The sequence below is a fragment of the Wolffia australiana genome, chromosome 13 (assembly GCF_029677425.1).
Source record: "Wolffia australiana isolate 7733 chromosome 13, ASM2967742v1".
Classification (NCBI taxonomy): Eukaryota; Viridiplantae; Streptophyta; class Magnoliopsida; order Alismatales; family Araceae; genus Wolffia; species Wolffia australiana.
In genome coordinates, this window is record NC_135847.1 from 10,172,365 (window position 1) to 10,200,200 (window position 27,836).

General features: G+C 39.8%; 1 protein-coding gene across 1 annotated transcript; it reads left to right on the top strand.

The window, feature by feature from the left end:
- Nucleotides 1–6,793: 6,793 nt before the first annotated feature.
- Nucleotides 6,794–27,823, top strand: LOC144710952 (P-loop containing nucleoside triphosphate hydrolases superfamily protein). Its single transcript, XM_078584808.1, has 13 exons — nucleotides 6,794–7,079; nucleotides 7,271–7,415; nucleotides 7,569–7,949; nucleotides 14,657–14,901; nucleotides 16,975–17,102; nucleotides 17,200–17,318; nucleotides 17,401–17,493; nucleotides 18,215–18,316; nucleotides 18,432–18,534; nucleotides 25,976–26,059; nucleotides 26,144–26,239; nucleotides 26,375–26,502; nucleotides 27,543–27,823. Exons 1-13 carry the CDS (start codon nucleotides 6,826–6,828, stop codon nucleotides 27,642–27,644), a joined length of 1,980 nt encoding a protein of 659 aa, XP_078440934.1. The 5' UTR covers nucleotides 6,794–6,825; the 3' UTR covers nucleotides 27,645–27,823.
- Nucleotides 27,824–27,836: the final 13 nt, after the last annotated feature.

Consider the following 27,836-nt stretch of genomic DNA (forward strand, 5'->3'; position numbering starts at 1 on the left):
GTCAGATTCAAGATCTGATTGATGATCTTTAGTTTTAAATAGATTTGGAACAATTCTGCTATTTTAGATTTTTAATTTGGGGTCGGATTTAACATTTTCCCCAAATTCTTAACTTTCTCTCTCTAGGTTAATTCCTCTAGTTTCTCTCTATAGATTTCAAATTTTATTGTTTGGAAATTTAACTCAATATATAAAAACCCTAAATATAAAATTTCATCCATAAATTCGTCCATTTTGAACTCCAATTTCAAAATCCCTTTCTTGATTATTAAATTCCCAATTTTAATTCATAAAAATTGTCTTAAATATTTATAATAATTGGGAAATTAATAATCCAAATTAATTTGATCTTATAATTGAAATAAGTATATCTTTAGCTTTTTGACCGAAATATTTAAATTCAAAATTAAGTTTTTACTTGATTTTGATTAATTAAAAACATTATTAAGTGTAATTAAGGTTTATTAATTGCAAAATTTATTCATCCTTGAATTATTTCATTAAAAATTAGATAAAATTCTTGCTTGCTGCCTCCCTGTGGTTCAACCCCTTGCTTGCTCTATTTTCTATACTTAGTGATTAAGGGTATTTATAAATTTTATTGTATAAGTCTAAACGTCAAATCAACGACATATTTACACGCATTTTTGGCTTATCAAAGTCTGCTTAAAGATTTTTTTAGAAAGATCAGGGCTCAATCATATGGATGGATAGAGGATGGAAAGATGAAGCTGCCCTTAAAAATTCAGCTCAATCTAAGTTTTGGATCGGATATCAAGCTTGGAAGTTGGATGATTCCACCCGTTGATTTAATTCAAATATTCTCTCTCCTCATCCTCATTAGTGCCATCACATGATTTGGTTAGGGTTTTGTCTCATCCCAACATTTAATGTGATCATTTGATGGAATTCTTCCTCATCATTTGTGATCAACGGCTCTCGTCGCGCCACATGTCCCATTAGAGAAAAAGACAAAATAAAAGAATAAGACATATTATTTAAATATATCACTTTATATCTAGCTCGCAATTGACGTGGCGGTGCGTCAGCGTGTGCCATGTTAGCGGAGCCTACTTGATTATCCAATGAAAAAGCTTCAAATATGTGCCCCGTGGACAGGTGTGCACCACATGTCATATGATGACTTAGCTACGCCGCAATGTTTGACCATTCGAAGGAGAGAGAATGGAAAAGTAAGCATTTTTTAATCTTTTTCACCTTGGTCGATGCACACAAATTTTTTTCTGATTGGCCCACGTCACATGTGCTACAAAAAAATAAAAAGGTAATTCTGTTAGCCTTAAATACAATTAAGGCATTGTTAATCACGATGCCATAATTGCTGAGCTAAGTGATTGGCTGACGCCAATCACTAAATGGGTTAATGATTGAGTTTTGACAATCATTGTTGCTAACTCTGAGTTGTTGTTGTTTGACGAATCGAACGACGACACATGGTTTCACAAAAATAAAGATTTAAAATCAGTTCTAAAATTCAGATCTAATATAATAAAGGCCCAATAAATAAATAAATATATATTTGGCTTAGAAAAATTATATCTAAAAAATTTAATGTCAAATAAATTCAGAAAAACTATAGTATTCCTCAAAACTTATATTCTTTCAGGATTTGATGTCAAAAAAATCCCCAAAAATACATAGAAATGTCAAAATTCAGAATATAAACACGTAAATATGGTTATATTAAGCAACTAAAAATGCATGTTATCAAAAGTGAAAACAAACACAAATGAACACGAAAACGAACTGGAAAACTACATTGAACATTTTAGAACATAATATCGTCAATTTATGCATGTTATCATGAATTCTTAGTCATTTTACACAAAATAGAGAAATTCATTAAATAACCATTTTTTACATTAAAATAATGATATTTTGAGTTTTTTATGATTTCGACAAAAAATATTTTAAAAGATTTAATTTTGGTGTAAATTTCATGTAAAGCGGAGTTGTAGATCAAAAGATATTTAATTTTAAATTTTTATGTAATCTGTGAAATATTTGCTAAGTTTTTTTTATGCGCCTAGAATTGCAAAAAGGGCCCATTAACAACTTGGCTGACATAGCAGGGGGAGCCTATGTGGCCTGCCATGTAGGTACATAGGGAGCACGGGTGGAACTGATGGGACGCAGGTGTGAACATGTTAGCGGAACAAGAGACATGCATGTGCGCAATTCACAAGCTTACACAAGCCTGTTATTTTATAGTGAAAAGTTTCTTAGAATTTTTCAATGTGGGATTAACTCTATTTGCAGAAACGTGCGACATGGCAGCATCCGAGCCATTGGATCAAAATCACGGAGGTAAGCTTACCTCCTCGTTTTGTTTTTTTTTTTGGCAGATTAAGGGGGGTACAATCGGATAGTCCATAGCCAACCTGCTCTAAGAAGGACAGATCCAATGGCTAGAGAAGAATCTGTTCTTGAAGAAGAGGCTCAGGCGGCCAGAAATCAACCGCTCTTGATGATCAGATGATCCGACCGCTAAGGATCGATCCGATCATCACAAATAAAAACTAATTCAAAAAAAATTGAAAAAAAACCCTAAAAAATAGGAAATAAAGGCTGTTTCAAAGAGCCATAACTTCTCATCTCGGAGGAGTTTGTGGCTGGATTTTGTTATAGTTTCCTCTCATCCTACTCTTCCAATGGACCGGTGGCCCCTATAAATAGAGGTGCAGAAATCAGAAAACAGCTTGTACTTTTTCTGTCTTTATCGATTTAGAAGATTTTGTCAAACAAAGGTTTTGGAGTACCAATTTAGGTGTTTTCGTCCTTCTAAAGTGAATTCCTTCGCTCTGTTGATCTATCTTTGTGTGTACTGCAACACACCAAGGCACCGGGTGCAATATACAGGCTCATGAGGGGAGATAAGTACTTGGGAGCATTACCAAAGGAGGTAAGCCCTAAACATTTGATTAGGATTTCATTCCAATTTATATCATTTCATCCATCCATTCCACGTTCTCCTATCTTCTTAGTCTCTGTTACAAGTTATTAAACCCTATGAGTAGGGATTAATTGCTTATAACACCCTTTCCTAGTAAGGAATTTCATAAGAAAACCCCCTAATTAGGATATTCTTTATCACATCCATTCATTCCCCTTATCCTATCCTCATACCATAATTTAAATACCATCCTAATCTCTGTATAAATTCATAATTCTTATGATTAAGAATTAAGGATTTATGCATATATAAATATATATATCGTTTAAAGTAAACGATAACTATATTTTCTTTCACGCTCTTTACACCTAATCCACTTTCTCAACTATTAATGTGGGAAAAAATCAATCTCAATCACTAAGCCTTCTCTGTGGTTACACCCCTTACCAATTTACATCAGTAATAAGTGAATTAAGGTTAATTATAAATTTTATTGCATAAGTCTTGTAATTACAGATAGATCATGTTAATCACCTAAATTTCGACTTATCAGGAGGCACTTACACAAGATACATAAGGAGCTTCACAATCATCTCAAGGGCAAACAAGTCAAAGGGATAGAGGAGGAACCAAGTTTCGATGGTCAACAATATATTGTTATAATATTGGCTTCACCAATAGGATGAAATACTTTCTTACTCAGTATCACGATTGAGAGAGTTAATGAGATGCTAACCAGATTTATATGTCTCACTAACCAAGCATGGACCATCGTTGATAGCCAAGCAGAGAAGCATTACTTTATTGTGCGCAACATAAGAGGATAATACCGTGTTTGAAGACCAATCATGAATAACCAAAGATCTTCTTTGCTAGAGAGAAGCAAAAGTTGATGGACCGCATAGTGGGAGACTCAATATCCAATGGTAGAAGTGTTTGCCTAACAATTGATGTATGGACAAGTGAAGTATGATTATCTTGTAGAAGTGTTTGCCTAGCAATTGATGTATAGGCTCACGAAATATGATTCCCTTTTTAGGAATCATTTTGATTGGGTCACAGAGAGCTAACGAGTTGAAGATATGTCTTGGCGGTAAGAAAGTTGATGGACCGCATAGTGGGAGTTATCTCGCGCAACTGTTTATAAAAAAAATGTTGCCTTCAAAATGAGGAATAAAGTACTTGCTATTACAATGGACAACACAAGTAACAACAGATCGATGATTACATCATTGACAAGAGTAGTAAGAAAATTAAACCCCAACTTTTTACAACATGCCACATGCCTTGTATTGTGCATGCCATCAATATTGTAGTGAAGGATGGACCGAAGGGATTGAGAATTCCATTGCCCCTTACTCTCGACAAGGTAGTAGAGCTAGTGGATGGGGAGTCTGAAGATGCACAAATACGATGGATCGTTGATCAAATTTGTTGAGAGACTTGGTTACAAGGGTGTGTTAAATTGTTATGGGAAGGTTGATCGGCAGTAGGAATATAAGTTTAAGGCAATAGATCCAGAAAGGAACATGTCTGGATCATTGCTTGAGACTGAAGAGGTTGAATTGATGGGAGGAGACTCTGATGAAGAAACTCCACAAGAAGGATGGTAAACCAAAATCTCCAAGTATATCTCATTTTTGATATGCATTTTTTATTTCTTTTATAATTATTAGTGACACATTTATTACTTTCCTTTCGTTGTGTTACTAGGCACCACAAGGGTTAGTTGTCAAATACGTTTGGGACATGGAGTAAAGAAACATTTTACCTTGATTCCCTTGGAAGGCTGATATGGAGCTTGAAAATGTTATCCTATTTCACTGAAAAGTCTTGATAACATTTAGTATACATGACATTTGGATGTTTTATTTTTAAAATCTAAAATTTCATTTGCAACAATTTTTTAGTTATTTGGAGCACTTTTTTTCTTTCATACATGGGAGGTGAACTATATAAAAGCAGGTATCATGGATTATGTTGCAGTTAGCCTTCAGGGCTCGCCCAATGTGGATGGCATCATCTGTTTACTAGATGAAGCCGGAGCTCAACCACGACACATACCATGCCGAAGTGTACGACTTCTCCAATGGAGACTAGCAAAGCAACCCCATGATTTTATTTCTATGATTGTCAACTTAGAGTCCGAATCTGACAGCAATCATGGCGAAAGTGCCGCAACAGTGAATGATGCCACCATAGGCGATGGACACCCATTCTCCACTGAGCAAATGGCACTAATAAGGGTAAGTACGAAGCACATTCTTAAACAAATCCTTTCCCAAGCTCCACTAGATTTCATGATTGAGCCCCACATCTCGCCAAGGCATGGAATAGAAATAGACTCCAGCTGGTGGAGTGATAGCATACCTAGAAATCCCGTAGGTGCGGCAATGGATGGCTCATCCAGTAATCCATTAAAACTTCATTCCGACAATGGTTGCATCAGTTCGACCTCATGTCAGCTGCTTCACCGCTCCACAAGTTACCTAGTAAGCCCGTTGGGGTGGCAATAATTGGCTCATTGAGTAATCCATTATGTTGCCTCAACCTGGCTTTATTTAGACTTCTAAAACTCCGTTGACTATGTAATGTTTAAAGAACTATCTTTATGCTTTAGGGCTAAATAGTATTTCACAACAAAAGTTTTCTTCTAGGAAAGAAAATTAAAGTCAAACTCTGATTCTTGTATTACTGATTTAAACCATTTATTTTAAAGAAAAATCTTTTACTGTTGACCATTAATAGTATTCCCAAATGCTGTCCAAACCATATTTCACAACAAATTTTTTCTTCCAGGAAAGAGGATTAAAGTCAAACTCTAATTCTTGTATTACTGATTTAAACCATCACTTTTAAAGCAATTATTTTACAATTAATCGTTACTTATATTCCAAACACTATCTAAACACTATTTCACATCAAAGGTTTTTTCAAGGAAAGATATCTTAAGTCAAACTTTAATTCTTATATTACGTATTTAAGCCATTAGTTTTAAAGCAAATCTTTTACAATCGAACATTACTTATATTCTTAAACACTATATAAACACTATTTCACAACAAATATTTTTTTCCAGAAAAGATATCTCAAGTCAAACTGTAGTTTTTCACATACTAGACAATGTGAATTCTATTTAGATAGTGTTTAGAAATAAAAGATATCTAAAGTCAAACTCTACCTCATTATTAATATTTCTGTAGTTAATTCTATTATTCATTTAAAACATCAATTTTACAATGACACTTTTATTTCTAAACACTATCTGAATAGTATTTCACATAATATAATTAATAGAATTAATTGCAGAAATATTAATAAGGATGCAGAGTTTGACTTTGGATATCTTTTATCTCTAAACACTATCTAAATAGTATTTCAAATATAATGATTATTGCCAAGAAAAAATAGCTAAGTCAAATTTTCCCATTTTTCCCACTGGTAATAGCAGTTTTTCAACATGCGTAGTGTTCGTGAACTTTTCGTGAACGAACACAAAATAACCAAACACAAACAAGAACAACAATTTTGACCTGTTCGTTCGTTGTTGGACAGTGTTCGTTCAACACCGAACAAGGAATTTCCCATCCCTATTTAAATAGTGGGAAAAATGGGAATTTTTTGAAATTTCCCATCAATTTAGATAGTGTTCTTCGTGTTCAAGAAAATCGTCAATTATTCCCAAATTTTGAACACCCTATTCCAATTTCCCAAAAGCTGAGAGAATTTTTTGAACAACTTGGGGTTCATTATTACAGACTTCTGATTTTCGAATAGGGTTTTTTTGCAAACTCTGTATAATTATCTAAAACTCGATGTCCATTTCACAAACCGACAGGAATTTTGATTTGAATCATATAAATACGGAAAGTCGATACTTCCCCGCCATTTTTCGGCTGGAGCAGCGAGAAATGGAGGGAAGAACGAACTGGAGGAAGGAAGCAGACGAAAGCCTCAGGAGGCTGCACTCTCTTCTGTTCGCGACTGACGATGCTCTTGAAAGGAACGACTACGCGAGCGCGCAGATCTTAGGTGTAAGCCTGCTCGGCTTCCTTGATTCACGTTCAGAGACTGAAATCGATGCGACATTTGTCTCTCCAATCCGTGCCGGAGTCTGCGCAAAAATTGACGTAGCAAGCCGCGCTCTCGCTGAGGAATCGGATCGGTAATTGAGATTTCGCTGAATTATATTTCATTTTAGGATATGATGCAGTAGAGCAAAATTGCAGTCACTTTTGGCAGAAGCCTATGTTGTTTCAACAATATTTCAGTTAATTTTTTTTAATCTTCATTAAGGTAAATTGAGTTTTCCCCTGCCTTATGATTTTGAGGTTCGGATCGATGATTCTCATGCAGTCTGGCATTTGAGCAAGCAGGCATAGAAGAGGGTAGAATTTTTACGGCAAGCAGAGATTCTAGCATTGATAAAGTGATCCAGTCCCAATATTTCAGTCATTTACGCCAGAAACCTGACGGTTTCTTTCCAGACAATGGTCGCCCTGTAAGAATTTTTCTATATAGTATAGTACATTTTCAGCTTTTTTTTTCTTACAAATTTTAATTTTTCTGTTGTACAAGTAACAATTTTTGTAGCCTTTTGGACTTTTGAGCCCCTACATGATGCAGCGTTGAATTCTATTCTTTCACTTACTAGGACCCGAAGAAAGAGGATAAGAAGCATGGTGAAAAGGTGTCTAAAGTCTCAAAGCAGTTAACATTAACGTCCTTGTATGTTGAAAATGGCGCAAAACCTGTCAATGTCACTTATGACAAAATTATGCGGCCTGAAAGCAATAACCTGCATTACCGAAATTTGGTAGAGAAAACGAATGTGTTACCTTCAAAGAATTCAGATCCACCTGAAGTAGTGCAAGTTGGCGAAGAAGAACGGCTTCCCAGCATGGTTATGAAATCGAAGCGCAGGCAAGTAGAATTTAACAGCCCAGTTTGTGGGCAGGGAAGGTCGCCATCAAACACTGATGATGCGCATGTTGAAGGACCCGCTAATGGCTTTGTTACTGCAAGGAAGAAGTTGGTAAGTCTGCACTTCATGCTAACCATACCCCAAATTATTATTGTTTTCGAACTTTACATTGAGCTTCAGCCTTTTCTTCTGAAAAATATAGAGTTTTGACCCTGCTTTTTGTAGAGCACAACATAAATGCTTTCATTGTCGAGAAACTTTATGCTATTTAGTTTTTGGATATTGAAGAAATACGATACACGTCTCTTTAACTCCCTACTTTTTAAGCTGATTCTGATAGTGTCCAGTTAAGGGTGTGAAATAGTCAGAGCTGTTTCTAGACAGTTGTGACTACATTCCTACCAGTAAGCACTGGGTCAACCTCTTTGACTTTTTGTCTTCCGCTAATAGATTCTCTGAAGGACTATCATGAAGTCCACTTTTTGACATCATAGAGTCTTAGTAAATTTCTTCGTTGTGCTCGTCGAAATTTTTTCCTCTGTATACGACATTGGATTATAGAACGACAAATGTCCTGACTTCATATAATTTTATAGAAGCTTTATTTTTCTTCGTCCAAATTCTAATATGTCTGATCATGCCTTCTTTCAATAACATATGTCTGATTATGCTCCGCTGGTTGCTTGCTCTACTTTGAAATAGTTCACATTAAAAGAGAGATTGTACTGTAATAGTGATAGATCTTGTTGTGAAAACTGGCAAATAGAGCCCCGTATTGTACTTCCCTTTATTTCATTGTTTTAGTAATGTCTTATGTGAATAAAGTCGATTGAACTTGGCGCAGGCCTGGGCCCAAGCCCTCTAATGTGTCTCATGGTTATTTAAACTCCAGATTCTGAGTACGAAATTATGTAGTCTTTTTCTTTCTGGAATCCTAAACATGGAGGCTGGCGGTTGGTCTGTTCTGCTTCAGCAGAGCTGACATGATGTCAACACCTTGACAAGAATGTCTCTAGCTCAACTTGGGACTGCCTTCCACTGCTGATCTTTGTCACCTTCCACCCAGGGGCTGGTATCACTGTGAAGAAAAAAGTTTTTCCTTCAACTTCTACGATGGAGCAAGATGCTGCATCAGGCATTGGAGTAACTAAGATGGACAAGATTATGGTGAGAAGTCTGTCTCTATGAAAGATCCTATATCCATTGCCTCAGGTAACTGAGAAAGTTATTCTCTCTGGTATGAATTTTTATTAGAGGCAGAAGTTTATTATGCTGACAAGGAAGGCTGGGTTTTGGAGTAAAAAAAATCAGTGAATGACCCAGTTGCAGAAGATAACCCAGGGGTTTGAAGCATGGGACGTAGAGTAGGCCTTCAACCAAACCTGGATTCTTGGCACTCTAACCCCTGAGATGTTTGAAAACTTTCTCCACATTGATACAGTAAAGAAAATGTGAGATCAGATCCGCACAAATCGTTCCGAGAGAAATTATATCCGAAGGGTTTATGTTCTCATTGACTGAGTCGAAAAATGAGAGAAGGTCACTATTCTATGAAAGAAAATGCATGTGAGCTCAAAGCACTTTGGCATGAAGTAGATTACTATTGGCATGGCCATTTGTCTTGATGGGCTAGATGGGCAACACCATTGGACATCGGATGCTCATGTTTCTGGTAGGTGTGAATCTCCTATATGAAGATGTGAGGAAGCAGATCATTCACTGAAAGAAAGTACCTACTTAAGATGAAGTCACTCATATTTTCATGGAGGAGGAAAGCAGGCCGAAGGTCCACTTTGTAATGAGAGGCTTTACTCCTCAACATTGCTCTTTAAGAGAGCTGCTCCTCCAACTAAAACACAGGAGGAAGAACAGAAGGAACATGGACAAAATTATCACCATGGCAAAAAATCTCAAGAAATGGAGTCGAGGAGGATCTAAGAGATTAGCCTAGTGCACCCACTACAAACGCTATTGGCATACGAGACAACTTGTTTCAAGCTCCACGGATATCTAGAGAGGAATGTGGAATAAATGGACTATGTTGTCCAAACTCAAGTCGCTGAAGGGGTTGAATCTCATGGACGTCCCAGAGTGAACAATAATGCACAACAATCAGCCAACTTAGAGAAGCTCAAAGAAGACATGGTAAAGCTAGTAGACATGCTCAATACTTCATCCCTTGTCAGATCTGGTGAATGAGCCATCTCTTTTAGACTTCTCCATCCTATTACTGTTCCACGTTAGTCCTTGATAAGACCCCTTGCAATGATAAATTTATAAACTACATTAGAAATGATGGTCAGAGAAAGGTTAACACAGCTGGCAGGAAACCTCTTCATGTGGCTGGTATGGGCGGTGTGAAGCTGAATGGACTGGGAGTCTCTAACAATGTTTTAAATGTCCCAAAGTTGAAGGTCATGCTACTTTCCCCTTAGACATTGGTTTCTGATACTAGCTAATAAGCCATTCTGAATAATGATGAATGTTTTCTATATGACAAAGAGGGAAGAACAGTATATAAACTAAAGGGGATGGATGACTGCCGCTTTTGGAGGTGACCACCAGTGCTTCTTGGCAGACAATCATCTACGGAGCCAAGGGAATTAGACTAAGGGGGAGTGAATTTTCTGCATCATGATCGATCATGACATCCCTCCTTTCAAAATTCTCAAACATTTATATCCCTCTGTGTTTGTTGGTGTTGGTGTTAAAACTCTTGTTTGTGCGGCACGACAACTAGCCAAACACAAGAGAGGTGCTTTTTAGCCATTTTGGTGAACCTACTCAAATTCCATTCTATCATGTGCAAAATGACATCTGGGGGCCCACGCCTCTCTCCAGCCTTACAAGTGCACACTGGTGGATTATTATTTATCAATGAGAGTACACGTTACTCATGTACTTATTGAAGGCAAAATCGGAGGTTGGCGAAGTCCTGAAGTTCTGTGAGATGATTCAGACTCAATTTGGGTTTATCGTAAAAAGGTTCAGATCTGATGATACCAAAGACTACTTCAATGAATGAAGTACCTGATTATTTCTGGCAGAGGGGTATCATATTTATGAATCATCATGCATGAGCACACCTCAATAAAATGGGCTTTGCCAAAAGACGGATCTGTTATGTTTTGTCAACTGCTAGTACACTATTACTCAACCGAGCTGTCCCTAAATTCTGTTGTGAAGAGGTCATTCTGTCGAGTACACATCTAATTAACTGTATATTATGAAGGACTCTAGCTTATTTTAGCCCTCTTGAAAAATATCTAGTTTTTTCCTTCAGGTAATGTTTAAAACTCATCTTCTCCCTCAAGTTTCTGGGTTTTCGGGTGTGTGGTATATGCATGTGCATGATCCCTCTCCCACATTTTGGAAACTCAACCCTTGTTCAGACAATTGCATATTCATTGGCTATTCATCAACTCAAAGGATTACTTGTGCTATTACCCTCATTGTGATTTTTCTTCGTCTCTGCCAGTGTGTCATATGATGAATGTGTGACATTCTATGAAGGTGAGAACTCTAGATGATTCTGTCGATTCACCAATTGATCAATTGAGTGTGCCATCTCACTTGCAGTTTTGGAACCAGTGAGTAATATAGAGCGAAACTCCCAGGATGAACCTGATGACACCTCTATATCTAGTAGGCAACATTGATCATTTAGTCTGGAACATCCACTAGTGGATAATGAGGAAGTTACTCCTTCCGTGTCTGAATCGGGGTCTGGAGAGTTGGACCAACTTATTAATGAAGGTTTCCGTGGCCCATTACATTGTATTTGTGGAACCAGAGCTACACTTGAAAGCCCCTTTATCCCATTGAAAATTATTTAACCTATGATTGTTTAAATTATGATTATCAGCAGCAGAAAATACAAATTTGGCCTTTCTCCCCTTGGTTGATTCTGTTGAATCCTGATTCAGTCGAGCAAACTCTTTGCAGCAGCAAGTGGAGTCAAGCTACGGATGAGGGAGTGGCAGCGTTGAAGAAAAATGACATTTGGGAGCTATTACTACTACCTCCTGGCAACAAAGCTGTTGGATGTAAATGGGTCTATACTCTCAAGTATAGAGCAGATGGAAAATTGGAACACAATAATATTCGGCTGGTGGCCAGGGGTTTACACAATTGTATGGAATTCATTATTTTGAAACATTTTCTGTAGTGGCCAAGTTGGGTACTGTACGTATCCTTCTAGCCTTATCTGCTCACATGGACTAGAGTATAATACAATATGAAATGAAGAATGCTTTTCTCCACGGTGAATTGAAGAAGTTTACACGACCATACCTTGTGGATATAAACATGCCTATACGGCAGGTGTGGTTTGTAAATTGAAGAAGACCCTCAACGGTCTAATCTAGTCTCCACAGATGTGGTTTGGAATATTTTCCAAGGCTATGATGAAACTGGGTATTTTCTAAACAATGAAAATCACACCCTATTTGTCAAACATCAAGTGTCCCGACTAACAGACTTGGTCGTATATGTGGACAGTATTTTAATGATGGGGAATGATCCAGTTGAAGCCAAGTATCTTTCGGAATCACTTGCAGAAGAGTTTGTGATACGATCCAGTAAGCCACTAGGGGCATTTCCGTCTTTAGACAGTTCCTTTACATTTCCTTTAAGTATGTAGCCCTTCTTGTGGGAGGGGGGACATGAATCATTAAGTGTTTTCTTCAAGTACTCTCTCCTCTCTCTCTCAGTGACGTCCACTCCGTCGAGCTCTCCGGCGACGTCCACTCCGTCTGAACAGCCCTGCCGTAGTCCATCCCGGCACGCCGACGTCCACCCCGGCGCCTCCCCTCTCCCTCCACCATCTTCTCACCAGTACGAACCGGCTGGTTCGTATCAGTTTGATATTAAGTCATTAGGGAGACTAAGATATTTCTTGGGCATGAAGGTAGTTTACTCCTAAGAAAGTATATTTATGTCACTGCACAAGTACATCTTAGATCTTAGAGAAGCAGGTCAACTGGCGTGTAAATCTGTGAGCACTCTAGTTGATTCAAACATATGGCTAGGATCGGAGAGGAAAGTCTGCCAATGAACTGGGAGTCAGATCAGTGGCAGATCAGGAGATTAATTTATTTAAACCATACTCGGCCTGCTATTGCATTTGCGCTGATCCTGCTAAGTCAGTACATGTACAAATCACATGAGGTACGCCTATCGGCCACTCATCGCATTCTGGCATCCCTAAGAGGTACACCTGGCCAAGGTGTCCAGTTCCTGAAACGGAGAAATAAAAGTTTTACTGTTTGCGCCATTGGTGATTGCGCAGACTCCGTGATGGACAGAATGTTGACATCTGGGTGCTGCGCGTATGTGTATGGGCGCATGGTGATCTTTTTGCCAGGTCTAGTTTTGAAGCGGAGTTCAGATCACTAGCTCAAGTTATTTGTAAGAGCATCTGGATTAGAGGAACAGTGTGTTATAATGTGATAATAAGTCACGGTCGCTATTGTTTGTAACCCAGTTCAGCTTGATCACAAGAAGCATGTTGAGATCGATCATCATTTTATCAAAGAAAATATTGAACTTGAGATCATCCATCTGCTGTTTGTGGGATCCTCTGATCATGTTGAAAAATATTTACCAAGGATATTCAGCCCTCTGCATTCTTCAAGCTAGTTGGCAAGCTTGGCATGGACAACATCCACACCAAGCTTGAGGGGGGATGTTAAAAGAGAAAGGAATGGGAAATCTGTAGGCAATGAAACTTGCCATGAATAGAGTTCTGAAAAAATCCCAATTTAGGAATGGGAAAGAGAAAGGAAAAAGTAACAAGAGTATAGGATCATGGAGAAGCCTGGTGTGGGCTCTCCACTTCTCAGGTTGCGGGCTCATTCCACTCCTAACCTTGGCTGCCCGAAACCTTTCCCAAAGAGGGAGCTGCTTTTTTTAGTACTTCGATATATCATTAGTTTCACCTAGGTTTTATTTATAGGTTTGCAGTGTGCGCATGTGGTGCTGCCAGCCTGGCGCAATATGTCTTCTTCGTCTTCTTCATTTGATAGATTCTTTTTTTTTGAAAACATTTTATAGGTTCCAGTAAATAACCTATCACCTTCCCATCCCCTTTGACTCGTCCTATTAAAACATGAAACAGATGCATTTGGAAAAATTCATGTATTTGGCTCGGAATATATAGCCTAAAAGCTCTACTCAAAATTATTACTCATGAGATTCAAGATGAAAAACAAATCCTTCGCTCCAATGACCAATTCTTGTGCTTGCCTTTACAACTTGAAAGAAACAAATCTGTTAACAAAGGCCTACAGATGGTACCCACGTAGGAACACAAGTTGAGGAAATATAGCCGTTGCCATATTTACCATTGTTTGTATCTTCTCGTTAAGGCGCAAGACAGTCATTTTGTTTGATAATGTATCTGTATATAATAACCTAAGAAATGAGAAGTAAGAACGTTTTTTTTTCTTACCAAAACCTTTCACTCTGGCAAAATCAACTGAATAACCACAAGATCTGTTTCATTCTATTGAAATGCCTGGGCGTTTTAGTATTGGGCATTGATGTTTTCATAGTGATTGGGATGAAATGTCTTATTATTGCTATACATAAATCATATGAAATTTCGCTCTGTAGTAATAACCGACACTTTCATGAAATCTGGCACGCAGCATACACAATAGAACTTGCGTATATGTTTGAACATGTAACATTTTGAATTATCTCCTTGTCTCTGATTATTGTTTGTGTACGTTTCAGTGCTGTGCTAAATATAAGATTGCAATAATTCACTCTTAAGCCAGCGCTTTGAGCTCTTTGTGTTTTTTTTTTAATTGTAGGAAATGGATTCAAGGCAGAGGCATGGTCTTATAGGTTCCCCAAGTGCATCGGTGTCATCTCAAGCTGATGGAAACCCTAGTGGAAGCACAAGAAACTATGGCCTCAAGTACAACACTGCCTCTCGCCGAGGCATCAGGGGCAACTTTGTTCCTCCAGTCAAGTCTAATGGGGGAAATGTTGCAACAATAAGCTCGCGGATTACAGGGAAGTCAGATGATTCACTTGAGGACTCAACAAAAAGATGGTTTGTTTTAAGGCAATTTTTTGATGTTTTCTTCCACATATGTTGGAGTTCTATACACTAAAATGAAAGTAAGGCATTACACGAAATTGATTAGCTCATCATGTAGTTTGGTCATGTCTCTACCATGCTCAAACATTTTCCATTGGTAAAGAATCACTCACACTCTCCAGGTATTTATGAGGATTATATTTTTCGGTTAGTTTAGGATCCTTATCAAGCTTTCTAAAAAAAGCTCATCATATTGTGGACATGGTACAACCAGAGGATGGTTCCGGTACTACTGGAGGTTTATCCTTTTTGTTGAAGCAGTTCTCTTAGATACATAATCTGGCAATCTTGGCGCAGCATCAGGTAACACCTTGATCCAGCACTCATCATTCGATGGAAACAGTTTTTTTGTAGAGTGCTACTAATGAGGCATCATTTAGATGTGTTGATCTCCTTAAGCAAATGGAAATAGAGTGCGGAAGAGAAAAATAGATAGAGAGAGAGAGCAGCTTAGTGGGAGGAAGATTGTCTCCCTGGGAGATGGGCAGACAATGTAGAGGGAAAAAGGCTGTTGAGACCACTGATACTCGTAATGGAAACTCCAAAATGCTGTCCTCAACCAAGTTCGAATACAGAACAAATGGGAAAAGGTGGAAAAAGATAGAGGGAAATAGAAAGGAACAGAGTGGAGCACGCTTGCTCCCCTTGTCGCCTGGAGGCTCGGTTGCAGGGTTGAAGGTCGCTGTAGGAACAGGAAAGGAGAGGAGTTAGGGTCAGGGAAAAAGGGTGGGAGAGAGAAGGGAGGGGACTCACGATAGGATTTTCTTCATGCCTCCCAGCTCCCTGGTCTCCTCTCTTAAATAGAGGGTTGGTTGGGAGCCAAAATGTCCCCCGGGAAAGTCAAAGTGTCCCCCGGGGAAGTTGAAACGTCAGGGGGCCTTTTCAACTTCCGTCTCTGGTAAACCCTTAGCGGGGAAGTCGAAGCGTCCCCCGGGGAAGTTGAAACGTCAGGGGGCCTTTTCGACTTCCGTCTCTGGTAAACCCTTAGCGGGGTCTTAACAAAAGCCAAACTCAATCATTGTAGGGATAGGAGCCCTCAAGGCAAAAATGATACTTACCCCTTTTATAGGGATAGGAGCCTTCAAGGCAAAAAGCTTGCCTACCCTTTTTATAGGGATAGGAGCCCTCAAGGCAAAATTACATTAAAGACACTCCTCCTAACAATGTGCGATAAATTAATATCTAATGTTGCATGCCATCAAAATGAACCCTGTACAGAATTGAAAGCAGATAAGAACCTTAAGAAGCCTAATGCTATGCTGGCCCTAAAAGGCATGTCAGTCATTAGGTTTAGGGTGTCTATATCAGGCATATGGGAAAATGTATGGGACAATATGGAATTCATTGGGAGATTCTCCCCTAGGTACGTGCGTATTGACCCAAAGTTTCAAATTCAGGCTCCTGAATTCTGATTTTCTATCATTCTCTTATACTATTATTAATATCGCTAGTGTTTATCTCTCCACAATCCTGCTTTGATATGGTGATGAAACTGTCCTTTTATTCTTGTCGAGTTCACTGGTGATCGAATGAGAGAAAATGGCAGAAGTAGAAGAAGCAAAATAGTTCTGAATTTATTCCAAAAGGTGAAATTTACAATAATACATCTATAGATTTTTATAGTAGCCGTCTAATGGCTAGCCTGCCAACGGCTAGTTAACGGCTAGTTTGACTAGCCGTTAGCTGTAGTTAGTGGGCCCGATAGAGCCTGATAAAGGCTTAAACTGGGCCCGATAACTCTCTTCTTAAGCTTGGACTCTTTCTTGTATGTTAGCCCATATCTTCAACAATTCTCATCAATAATTGGTATTTTTCCACTTAAGTTTATCTGGCCTCTTGTCATCTATGCTTCTACATTAGTTGCTTGTCGTATGGATAAGAGGGATAAGATATTGGCAAATTTCTGTTAACATGAAGGAGATGAGAGAAAAGATAGAAAACACTTTGAATGGAATCCTGCAATTTTCATAAAATACTTTGACAAAGGCTAAGAAGGCTTTCTAACCCTGCATCTAACAATTTCAGTTTGGAAATGTTGTGTGGACCTGACGGTGAGCTACCTGAGAAGCTGAGGAACCTGGAACCCCGTCTAATTGAACATGTGAGCAATGAGATAATGGATAAAGACCCCGATGTGCATTGGGAAGATATAGGTGGCTTCTATAACCCTTGATTTTTTCCAACTCATTCTTCTGCCTCTTCTTATCAAGTAACTTATTTGTCTGAGTGCTGTGTCAATTCCTGCTGCAGCTGGCTTGGAACACGCAAAGAAGTGTGTCACTGAGATGGTAATATGGCCTCTCTTACGTCCTGACATATTCAGGGGCTGTCGTTCTCCAGGAAAAGGTTTACTTTTATTTGGCCCACCGGTGAGTGTTGAAAGGAAGATTTCTTTTTCTCTTGTAATAATTTCTGGTTTATATCTTTTATTGAGAGCATGATAATGATTAGGGTACAGGCAAGACAATGATAGGAAAAGCCATTGCAGGGGAAGCGAAGGCTACATTTTTCTACATATCTGCAAGTTCATTGACTAGTAAATGGGTAAATTTTCCATCATATAGTTTAACAGTTACTGTTTCTCTGATGATTTAACTTCTATCCTTTGGTCCATCATCGATCTGAGATTTAGGTTCATCAGTCATTACTTACTGGGATTTTAAAGTTCACCGACAATTGTCTTTTTTGTTGTGAATCAATGGATCATTTTGTCCATTTTCATAGTGGCTCCTAATTTAGGTGCATACTGGTAGAGGAAGGGGTATCATTGTAATTTATCTTTCTTAAGGTTTCCATACCTATATAAGATTAGGGGTATTCCGTTATGTTCTTAAGATTCATATCCATTACCCTAAGGGTAGGGAAACTTGTAGTTTAATTGAAAGTTGATTTTATCTTTCATCAAATTCCTGACTCCGAGGACGGTGGGCTCCACCTGCCTCTCTCTCTCTCTCACAATTCTTTAATATTTTATGAATACAGACTCATGATTTTCATTTCTAAAGACATTTTGATCTATGCATATATATTTGCCTTTCATAATTATCATGTTAAGAACTCCATACTCTGCAAGTTGATAACCCGATGAAACTTTCTTAACCCCTTCTCCTATAATTTTGAAACTCAGTCAGCAAGATTCTGAGCTCCAGTAAGAAAAAACTTGTTTCTTTAACATAAAAAATTTTCTTAGTTTGTTTGTCCGAGTCATAAAATGTAGTGGCCATGAATTTCTTTCAAGGTTACATGAAATTTAAAATTATCACAGATTGGCGAGGGAGAAAAATTGGTCAGGGCGCTCTTTGGAGTTGCAAGTTGCCGCCAACCTGCAGTTATATTTGTCGATGAAATAGACTCTCTACTTTCTCAGGTACTCCATCTGAACAATCAATGTATAGATATATTTGTTTTTTTATAAAATCAAAAAATATATTTTATTTTAAAATATTGGAGAGAATGTGACATTAATTAATATTTTCGTGCAGCGAAAGTCTGAAGGAGAGCATGAATCAAGCAGAAGGCTTAAAACACAGTTCTTGATCGAAATGGAAGGTTTTGACAATGGAAATGACCAAGTTTTGCTGATAGGTTACTGACCACCAAATCCATCTAGATCTTTTCTGATGAATTATTTTGTTAATCTTTTTTGGCTGATGCAGAAAGATTTTTTTTGAAAAATGATTTACGGCGGTCACCCGACAAAGCGATAACCACCCAAAGGTACATGAGGGGGGAGCTAAAGCTCTCCTCTTAAATGGTCAACCCCTCCCTTATCTTTTTACTCCTCGAGGGAACCATGATGCCATGAAGCCCTCGACCTTGTGGGCGAGGCCGTCCTTGGACACCGGGCGACCCGTAAATATTGCCGCATTACAGTGTAGCCATATTTTCCCGGGCACTGTCCTCGCTTGAACCCCCTCTTCCCTCATCCAAGGTCCACCTCTTGGTATGAACTCCCAAAATACTGAAACTGAGCGGGCGAAGGGGCACTTGAAGAATAAATGGTTGCAGTCTTTGTCGCCTCTTGTGCATAAAGTGCATGCCGCGGATGTATCTGGATATATCCTCTTGTGGTAGACGTGCATCACCTGTCTCTTGCGCAGTACGAGCCATCCAAAGATCTTAACCTTTAGCAGGACCTTTAGGTGTCAAATGGCTCGACATGCCTTGATAGTTGATTGGTCCTCATTGTCCTGACTGATCCTCATGTAGGCCTTCCAAACTGAAAAGGGAGCATTTGTCCAAACCCATCCATGTTGTTCTCCATGGCTTGGCCAGCACTCAATCAAGGCTTGTCGCATGCCCAAGAAGTCCGCCACCCTCTGGTCTGACAGGGCACCGTCTACCCTCGGATTCCATATGCTGTCCCAATACTTCCCTACTGTGGCATCGTGGCATCTGGTCAGCGCATATAGCCGAGGGAATGCCACCCAACGACCATTGATCCGTCCAAAAGTGAAATAGGGAGCCGTCTCCTAGTCGGGCAAAGAAGAAGTTTCTAACTTGGAGGAAATCTGTCTAAGGCCCTGCTGGAATGGCAACGTCACCCAGCCTGGGGCTGCTTTTTCATCCCAGTTTAAACCCCATTCGTAGATGTCTCTCAGAATTTGGATGACTAGGTATGAGGGTGCATGAGCTTTGTCATCCACTTTGTTAATAATGGTGCGTTCATGCTTTGTGGGTGAAAGATGAATCTTGTTAGGCTGAACATATTATTTTAAGAATGTGTTTTCTCGTAAAACTCGAATATAAGCTGATCCATATGGATATATACTTGCAAAAGTAAATGTCTCATGTTATAATTAAAATATCTGTGCACTAATACATGATTTTACTCTTGGAATTTAATTTTTGGTTGAACTATTTTCTTTATTTCCTGTTTTTATCTAAAACCCGTTGTTTCTAGAAGAAAGTACTCATGCCATAATTAATACATTGTGCATTAATATAACCCTTCGATCTTAAACATAAGTTCAACTATGATGCCATCATGGTATCAGAAATGCCAATTCTTTTTTTTGAGAGCTAGTAGGAATCTAATATCAAAACTGATGTAGTTTTTGAACTATAATATAGAGAGAGAGTTGAAGGAAGAAAGAATACAAGAAATGAGAATTCAAAGGGAATGAAAGAACCACAAGGATCAAGAGATCCTTATGGATGCATGCTCCTCCAGCACTCCAGCCTATGCCTGATTGCCGGAACGGGAACTGGCCACTTCTTGAAAAAAGATATCCTTCTGTCTCTCATCCCCTCCTTATTTTTAGGCTCATATTTCTTACTTTACTCTCTAGATGCTGACATAGATCTGCCTCTTTTTTTTTTTATTGGCTCACCTTTGATACATTCTTCTCCCTCTCACGGGGAGACGGATCTTAGCTGCAGAATCGCAACCAGTGATTGATAAGGTGGAGCGGAGGTTAGAGGGCTGGCAAAGCAGGGTACTATCACGAGGGGGTTGCACGGTATTTTTGAGATCGGTGCGCTCCGTTATCCCTATTTTCTACCTTTTGATGTTTAAGGTGCCAGTAGGGTGGCCAAACGACTCGAAGGATCAATGAGACGGTTTTTTTGGGGAGGGAATGGAGGAGGTAGAGGAAGGATACCCCTGGTAGCCTGGGATGTGGTCTGTAGGCCCGTGAAACAGGGAGGACTGGGTATTCTCCACTTGGAATCTTTGAACCTGGCATTGCTTGCTAAATGGGTTGAACGGATGGTGTCATCGACAGAGGGGTTAGCCTTCAAGGTGTTAAGAGACATATATGATCCGCCATTAAATTGGGAGAGGGGGTGGGCACACAGGAGGGGGGAACCCCCTTTCTGGCGTAGTCTGCGCCAAACCATTCCTCACATGTGGGATTTATTTGACCCCAAGTTGGGGGATGGGGGAGGATTCCGATTTTGGACTGATAACTGGACAAAGCACTGCCCCCTGAAGATGCAGTTTCCAAGACTTTTTGCGCTGGCAAGGAAAACCAATGTTGGCGTCAGTGAATGTTGGGAAGGGGCTTGGGTCCCTAACCTTCTTGGGACTTTATCGGAGGATCGTTTCGAGGAGTTGTTGGGGATGCATGAGACCATCCTACCTCTCAGCCCCTCGGGAGTCTCCTGGGATGGGTGGGTATGGTGGGGGCTGCCTTTTTCAGTAAAGGATGCATACTTGAAAATCCGAGGGGAAGCGAGGGACGACATCTCAACCGGTAATACATGCCATATCATAATGAAGCAAAAACTCCCCCTAAAGGTGACACTTTTCGGTTGGTTGCTGAGGAGGAGAGGACTGGTCACACGGGTCTCGTGTCCTCTGTGTGGCGAGGGCGATGAAGACTGCTCACACCTTTTTTCGCATTTCCTATTGCCAGGGGAGTATGGGCATCGCAACAGATCTCCTGGGTGAATATTTCCTCAGACACCGATTTTTGGGCATCACTCACGACTGGTAGATACCGGAGCAGAGCGCAATGGGGGAGAATACTAGCAACGCTTTGGGCAATATGGATGCATCAAAATGATGTGGTGTTCAAGGGAAGGACGGCATCGGTTGAAAACATCATCTCGGACGTCGCGGCTTTATTATCTTTTTGGGGGTTGGGGGGATAGAGTGAAGGCCTTAAGTGGCCATATCTGTATATGATGTGTACATATTCTTCGTATTTTTAATGGAATAGGTGGACCACCGGTTTCCGAGTGGTCTGCCCTAGTTTTCTTTCAAAAAAAACCTTTGATACAATCTTGAAAAGAATGTATCAAATTACTTCAAGGATTGCCATATAAAGTTATAGTTGTCAGTGAAAACATCAAAATTGGTACTCACTGTTGGGAGTCCTGCATTGTGCTTCTCATCTTCATCTTTAAAATACCAGTTAGACAAGAATTATGGTCGAACACCATGGCTGAATACAGCATTGCTCCCCTAAGAGCTCCACACATCCAAGGAAGCCAAATGCCAAAGATGCCTCCTACCAAGGTCCCCTCTTATTTATAGTTTCCCTTTTATTTATGTTGGATTCAAGCATTTACCAACTGTAATAAAAGCTATACCTGATAGCAAGGCTACTTTTCACCTTTAAGCCGGATATTGCATTTCTACACTCTCTGGCAACACCTGCCACTGGCCTATTTATGGCCCAACCGGGCAATGTGTTGCATCTGGGATATGAACCGGCCATCAGGCTCTGATATCATGTTGTAAGGAATGGGTATCACAATTTTTGATGAAGCAGTTGTGCCTCTCTTGAAGTTGTCATGGTACCTTGAAAGGCCTTCAAGACAAAATCAAAGCTGCATGGTTCAGATTGCTATGTCTGCAGTGTCCTTGGTAATGCTCGTGAATACGTTAACTTCACCATTTCCACCTTCAACTCTGATGGCATCATACATGAAACATCACATCCATAAACTCAATAGAATGGTCTTGCTGAATGCAAGTTTCATCACATCTTTGATGTCACCCACTGTCTTCTTCTTAACATGAACATGCCCAAATATTTGTGGGTGAGGTTTCGCTCACCGCAGTCCATCTCATCAACGGCCTTCCCACCTGCATCCTTTCTACATTCCTCCCCTTGATGCCCTACATCGGCCCTATCCCTTGGTTTCCTCAAAAATTAATCTTATCACCTGCATTTTTGGGTGCATTTACTATGTCGCCAACCATCACCCTTCTCAAGACAATCTCTATGCCGTCAAGTACTAGTCTGATGGCTCTCACGAATGGTATAAGGCTCGCCTTGTGGCCAAGGGTTATAGTCAGCAGTTTGGTATTGATTATATGGAGACATTTGCCCCCATTGCTAAGATGAACAATGCTTGTCTGTTCATTGCCCTTGCGGCTCATCTTGGTTGGTCTCTTCAGTAATTTGACGTCTAGAATGCCTTTCTCCATGGTGATCTCCGCGAGGAAGGTTATATGTCCTTGCCTTCTTGCTATGCAGCTCCTTCGATATCCCCCTTGGTCTGTCATCCCAAGAAGGTCCTCTATGACTTGAAAAAGTCCCCTCAGGCTTGACTTGATTGCTAACAAGTTCTATGACATTATTCAGCTATTCTCAGTGCAATGGTGACCATACAATTTTCTATTGTTTTTTCCCTGTTGGTGGAAGTCATGCTCCTTGTGTATGTGGATGACATTTTAATCATAGGGAATGACTCCCGTTCAATGACCCCGTTAGATTTATATCTTGCTGGCAAATTCTACATCAAACATCTTGGCCCACCTTGATACTTCCTTGGCATTGAGGTGGCATATTTTGCTACTAGTATTTTTCTTTGCGAAAGTAAATATATCACTGACCTTCTTTAGGAGCTCGCAACCCCTTACCACTCCAATTGAAGTGAACCACCGGCTACATCTCGCAGAGCATGAGGGTGCTGTTGATCAAAGAAGGTACCAAAGATTGGTTGATAAGCTGATATATCTCACTCACACTTTCCCTGGCATCACTTATGCAGTGGGTGTGTTGAGCCAATTGATGCATGATCCAAAGATGTGTCATATGCACATTGTCAACCATGTCCTACGCTATCTCAAGGGTACCAGTGGTATTCAGTTCACGCGTAATGGTAGACTCCATTTGGACCCCTGTTGATTGAGGCTCAATGACAGGGTACTGTACCTTTCTTGGAGGCAATCTTATAACATGGCCCAGTGAAAAGCAATCTGTCGTTTTTAGATCCAATGCTGAAGCATAGTTTTCCACCCTTGCTCAAGGTCTCTGTGATACGATCTACGCTTTAATTAAACCTTTGAACTGAAACTGATACTCTCGATTGATCACTAAACGTCAGTAAAGTTCACATATAGATGAGAGGGGCCTAGGAGGGAGAGGGAGAGAGAGAGAGATTCCCGGGGAGAAGGGAAGAACAAGAATGATGGGGAAATAGCAAGGGATCCCTAATGGATGGTTGTTGCTCGGCAGGGATGATGACGTCGACCTGGAAGCTCGGGAAGGGAGTGTGTGCACCAGAGAGAGTAGAGGAGATAGGGCGGGGGACTCACAATGAACTTCTTCCTGCTCTTCTCTTAGGAGAGAGGGCTTAAATGGAATCCCAAATGGGCTGGGCCTGGGCTTCTGAATTGGATCGCTGACGTGGCTTCTTTTGAACATATATGTGCTGACGGATCATATCACTCTGCGAGGCATTATGCCTCACAAATCTTCTTGCAGAGCTGAAGTTGTTATCTGATCAACCTACTCAAACTTTTTGTGATAATAAGTCTGATATCATCATAGTGCACGATCCAGTGCAAAACGACCGCACTAAACGTGTTGAAGATGATCACCACTTTATTACAGAGAAGCTGGAGTCGGCCGACTCCGTACATTCCTGTGGCTCGTCAACAAGCTGATATCTTCACCAAAGGTGTATCTGGCCCGCGCTTTCAAGAGTTGTGTTTCAAGCTGGGAATGGATAATATTCATTCACCAGCTTTATGGGGAGTTTTAAATGGGTTTCTTTCTTTTTATCTTCTATCTCAATGTTATTGCCCATTAACGTGGGCCCATTTCAGATTCTCTCTCCTCCCTACAATAAGTACCATGTAATAAACCATTAAATCTCTTTTCTGAGGGTTGAGCCTCCTTCAATTCTAGGTTTCTTCATTTACCTTATGGAACTATTTTAGTAATTCCTTTGTACTCATTGGCCTATTAATGCCAGAATATCTGAGGTCTTATACTATAATGAACATATCCATGAGTGTATATAGGTTTTTGACCATTGGAACTTGACCAGACTTTGAACTGGTTTATGAATTGCCTCGTAATAAAAAACGTTTTATCGCCAGAAAAATGTCTCTTCATTCTACAGTCAACATCTTTGTTCTTTGAAATAGATATCTAGTCATGAAACTGACGCCACTCTCCCTATAGAAATGTCAGAACAATCACGAATTTGGATGGAAAGAGACCATGTACTGTGTAGATCTGAATGATGTGAGATGCTGTTGTATTACAAGGAGGGAAAAAATTGGCCGCTGATGTACTTCTCCCCATAAAACAAATTTCCTGCCCGCGACCTGGCAGAATACAGTCTCCCACTCCAAGAACTTGCCCCGCTCCAGGATTCCCGATCCGTCATCCAACTCAGTCACCCAGAAAATCAACATTAACTTGACGGCCCTACTCTCCTACCTTCCTATTTATAGCCCTTATTTTCAACCCTCTTTCCTGCCGGAAAACTTAGTGTTTATCCTCATTGTCAGCAAGTGTCACTGCACTTGCTGGCTACTCCGCTCTTCACTGGACCCTTCTCTCACCTTCAGCCTCCTATCTGTCTTCTTTTGTATATAATGCCGTATAGGCATCATAACAGAATCGTGAACTTAAGTTGTTATTGTCAGCCGCGATATTCTTATTCCTTGCTTTTCTTTACTACTTTATGTTTTTTGTCATTTCCTATTCTCTCTCTTTCTCTCTTTTAGTTATTTCTACTTTCAGATTAATGGGCTTGGCTATTGGCCCAATTCGTGTATCCATGACCTGGTATTTAAACCAGGATCGTTAATGATAATTTGTTGTTATTGTTCAATATCAGTCTCGCCTCCCTTAGGGTTTCTGTCAAAAGTTGTCTGGGGATATCTATCTCCATTGAAGAACAGTTATTTCGAAGATGCTTCATGTTACCATAAACCTATTGTTCTCAAAGTAGTCGATTCCTCACAAGTATAAACACATTCATTAATTAACTGATGGAACTTGAACAGGAGCTGATTTTTTTCAAGGATTACCCTTGTAATCATTAACCTATTGTTGCGATGCGAGACAATTCCTGATGTTTTACTTTTACCATTAGATTTAGTTTATTTGATTATGAAACTTTAGCATAACCCCAACCATGTTAAGTGTGGCCGTTGTAATCATTAACCATTTGTTTTCATTTGTTAATATGTATTGATGGAGTTGATGGCTTAATCACTTGGGGGGGGGGGGGGGGGATAATAAAACCTAGCTCAGCTTAAGTATTAATTAGGACATCTATTTTTTTAAGGGTATGGGGAACTGATACTGTGTGTTGGGAGTTGAATCAGGTGCCACGAACAGGCCCCAAGAACTGGATGAAGCTGCCCGCCGGCGACTAACCAAAAGACTTTACATTCCACTTCCTTCGTCAGGTAAAAAGATCAATTTTTTCATAATTTTCATGCCTTAACTTTGGGACTTGGTTTAATAAAATATGATATTTATCGAAAATAAAGAAGCAAGAGCCTGGATAATCCGCAACCTCTTGGAGAAGGATGGGCTCTTCAAGCTGTCTCAAGAGGAAATCGTCTCAATTTGCAAGCTGACCGAAGGTGCTCATTACCTTTATATTAAAAAATGTTAACATTATCAGTATTAATTAAAATATTTACTCCAGGAATTAAATAACTTGGAAGAACTTTACGAGATGATTTTTTCTGAATTATTATGGAAAATGATATTTTTAGGGTACTCTGGGTCCGATATGAAGAATTTGGTGAAAGATGCCTCCATGGGGCCATTGAGGGAAGCCCTAGCCCGAGGCATTGACATCACAAAGCTCCAAAGGGAAGACATGCGCCCAGTTACCCTTGTGGTATTCCTCTCTCTCTCTCTCTCTCTTCCTCTCTTATTCTGATTCCCTCTTTAACCTCTCTCTATCTCATGCTCTTATAGTCTCTCTCACCCTTAATAGAGCTTTTTAGAGCTCTCTGTCTCTCCCCCTCCCTCTCTTTCTCTCTTCCTCTCTTATTCTGATTCCCTCTTTAACCTCTCTCTATCTCATGCTCTTACAATCTCTCTTACCCTGAATAGAGCTTTTTAGAGTTCTCTTTCTCTCCCTCTCTCTCCCTCTCCTATTCTCAATCATTCACTTGCCTACATTGATAATAGCTAAAAATGCTGGCCGTATGGTATTATTCCAAATCCCTTTCTTTCAACCTCTCATCCCCATCATCGTTTTAACCTCTATATATCTCATGATCTCACAATCTCTCTAACCCTTTATAGATCTCTCTTTCTCTCTCTCTCTCTCTCTCTCTCTCTCTCCCCTATTCCGGATCGTCCACTTGCCTTCATTGATAGTAGCTAAAAAGGTTGGTTGCATGTTATTATTCCAAATCTCTCTCGTTCATCCTCTCGTATTCATTATTGCTATTAACCTCTCGATCTCATGCTCGTACAATCTCTCTCACCCTCTCTAGAGCTCTCTTTTTCTCTCTTTAGAGATATCTTTCTCTCCCTCTCTAGAGCTTTCTTTCTCTCTCTCTCTCTATCTCCCCTCTCTGTCCCTCTCCTTTTCTTGATCGTCACCTTGCCTTCATTGATAGTTGCTAAAAATGTTGGCCGTATGTTATTATACCAACTGCCTCTCTTTCAATTTCTCATCCATTATCGCTCTTCCCATCTCTAACTCTCTCTGGAGCTCTCTTTCTCATTCTCTCTCTCTCTCTCTCTCTCTCTCTCTCTCTCTCTCTTTCTCTCTCTTTCTCATCCACATTTTCAGCCTCTCTCTTTCCTAAATACTCTCACTCCCTTTGACCGCACACACTCTCTTGCAAACAATTTCTCTCTCTAGAACTTCAATAAGGGATTATTTCACTAAAATTAGAATTGTTTAAATCACGACTTGTCAAGGATTTTGAGAAGTCGTTGCAGGAAGTGAGACCGTCAGTTTCTGCAAACGAGCTTGGAACATATGAGCAGTGGAACAGCCAGTTTGGGAGCTTAGCCCTTTAATTCAGCTTTTCATCATCTGGTGCGCCTTGTCAGTTCTTTTTCCAGGGACTTCTACCTCCACCTTTTAATGATTGCACATAGATATATATACCCCTCATTTTCGTATAGTTTAACACGCCGTAGCAAGAACAACATCGGAATTTAAAATTATCAGGCAAAAGAATTGGAATTAGCTTGCAGTTTTAATTCTTT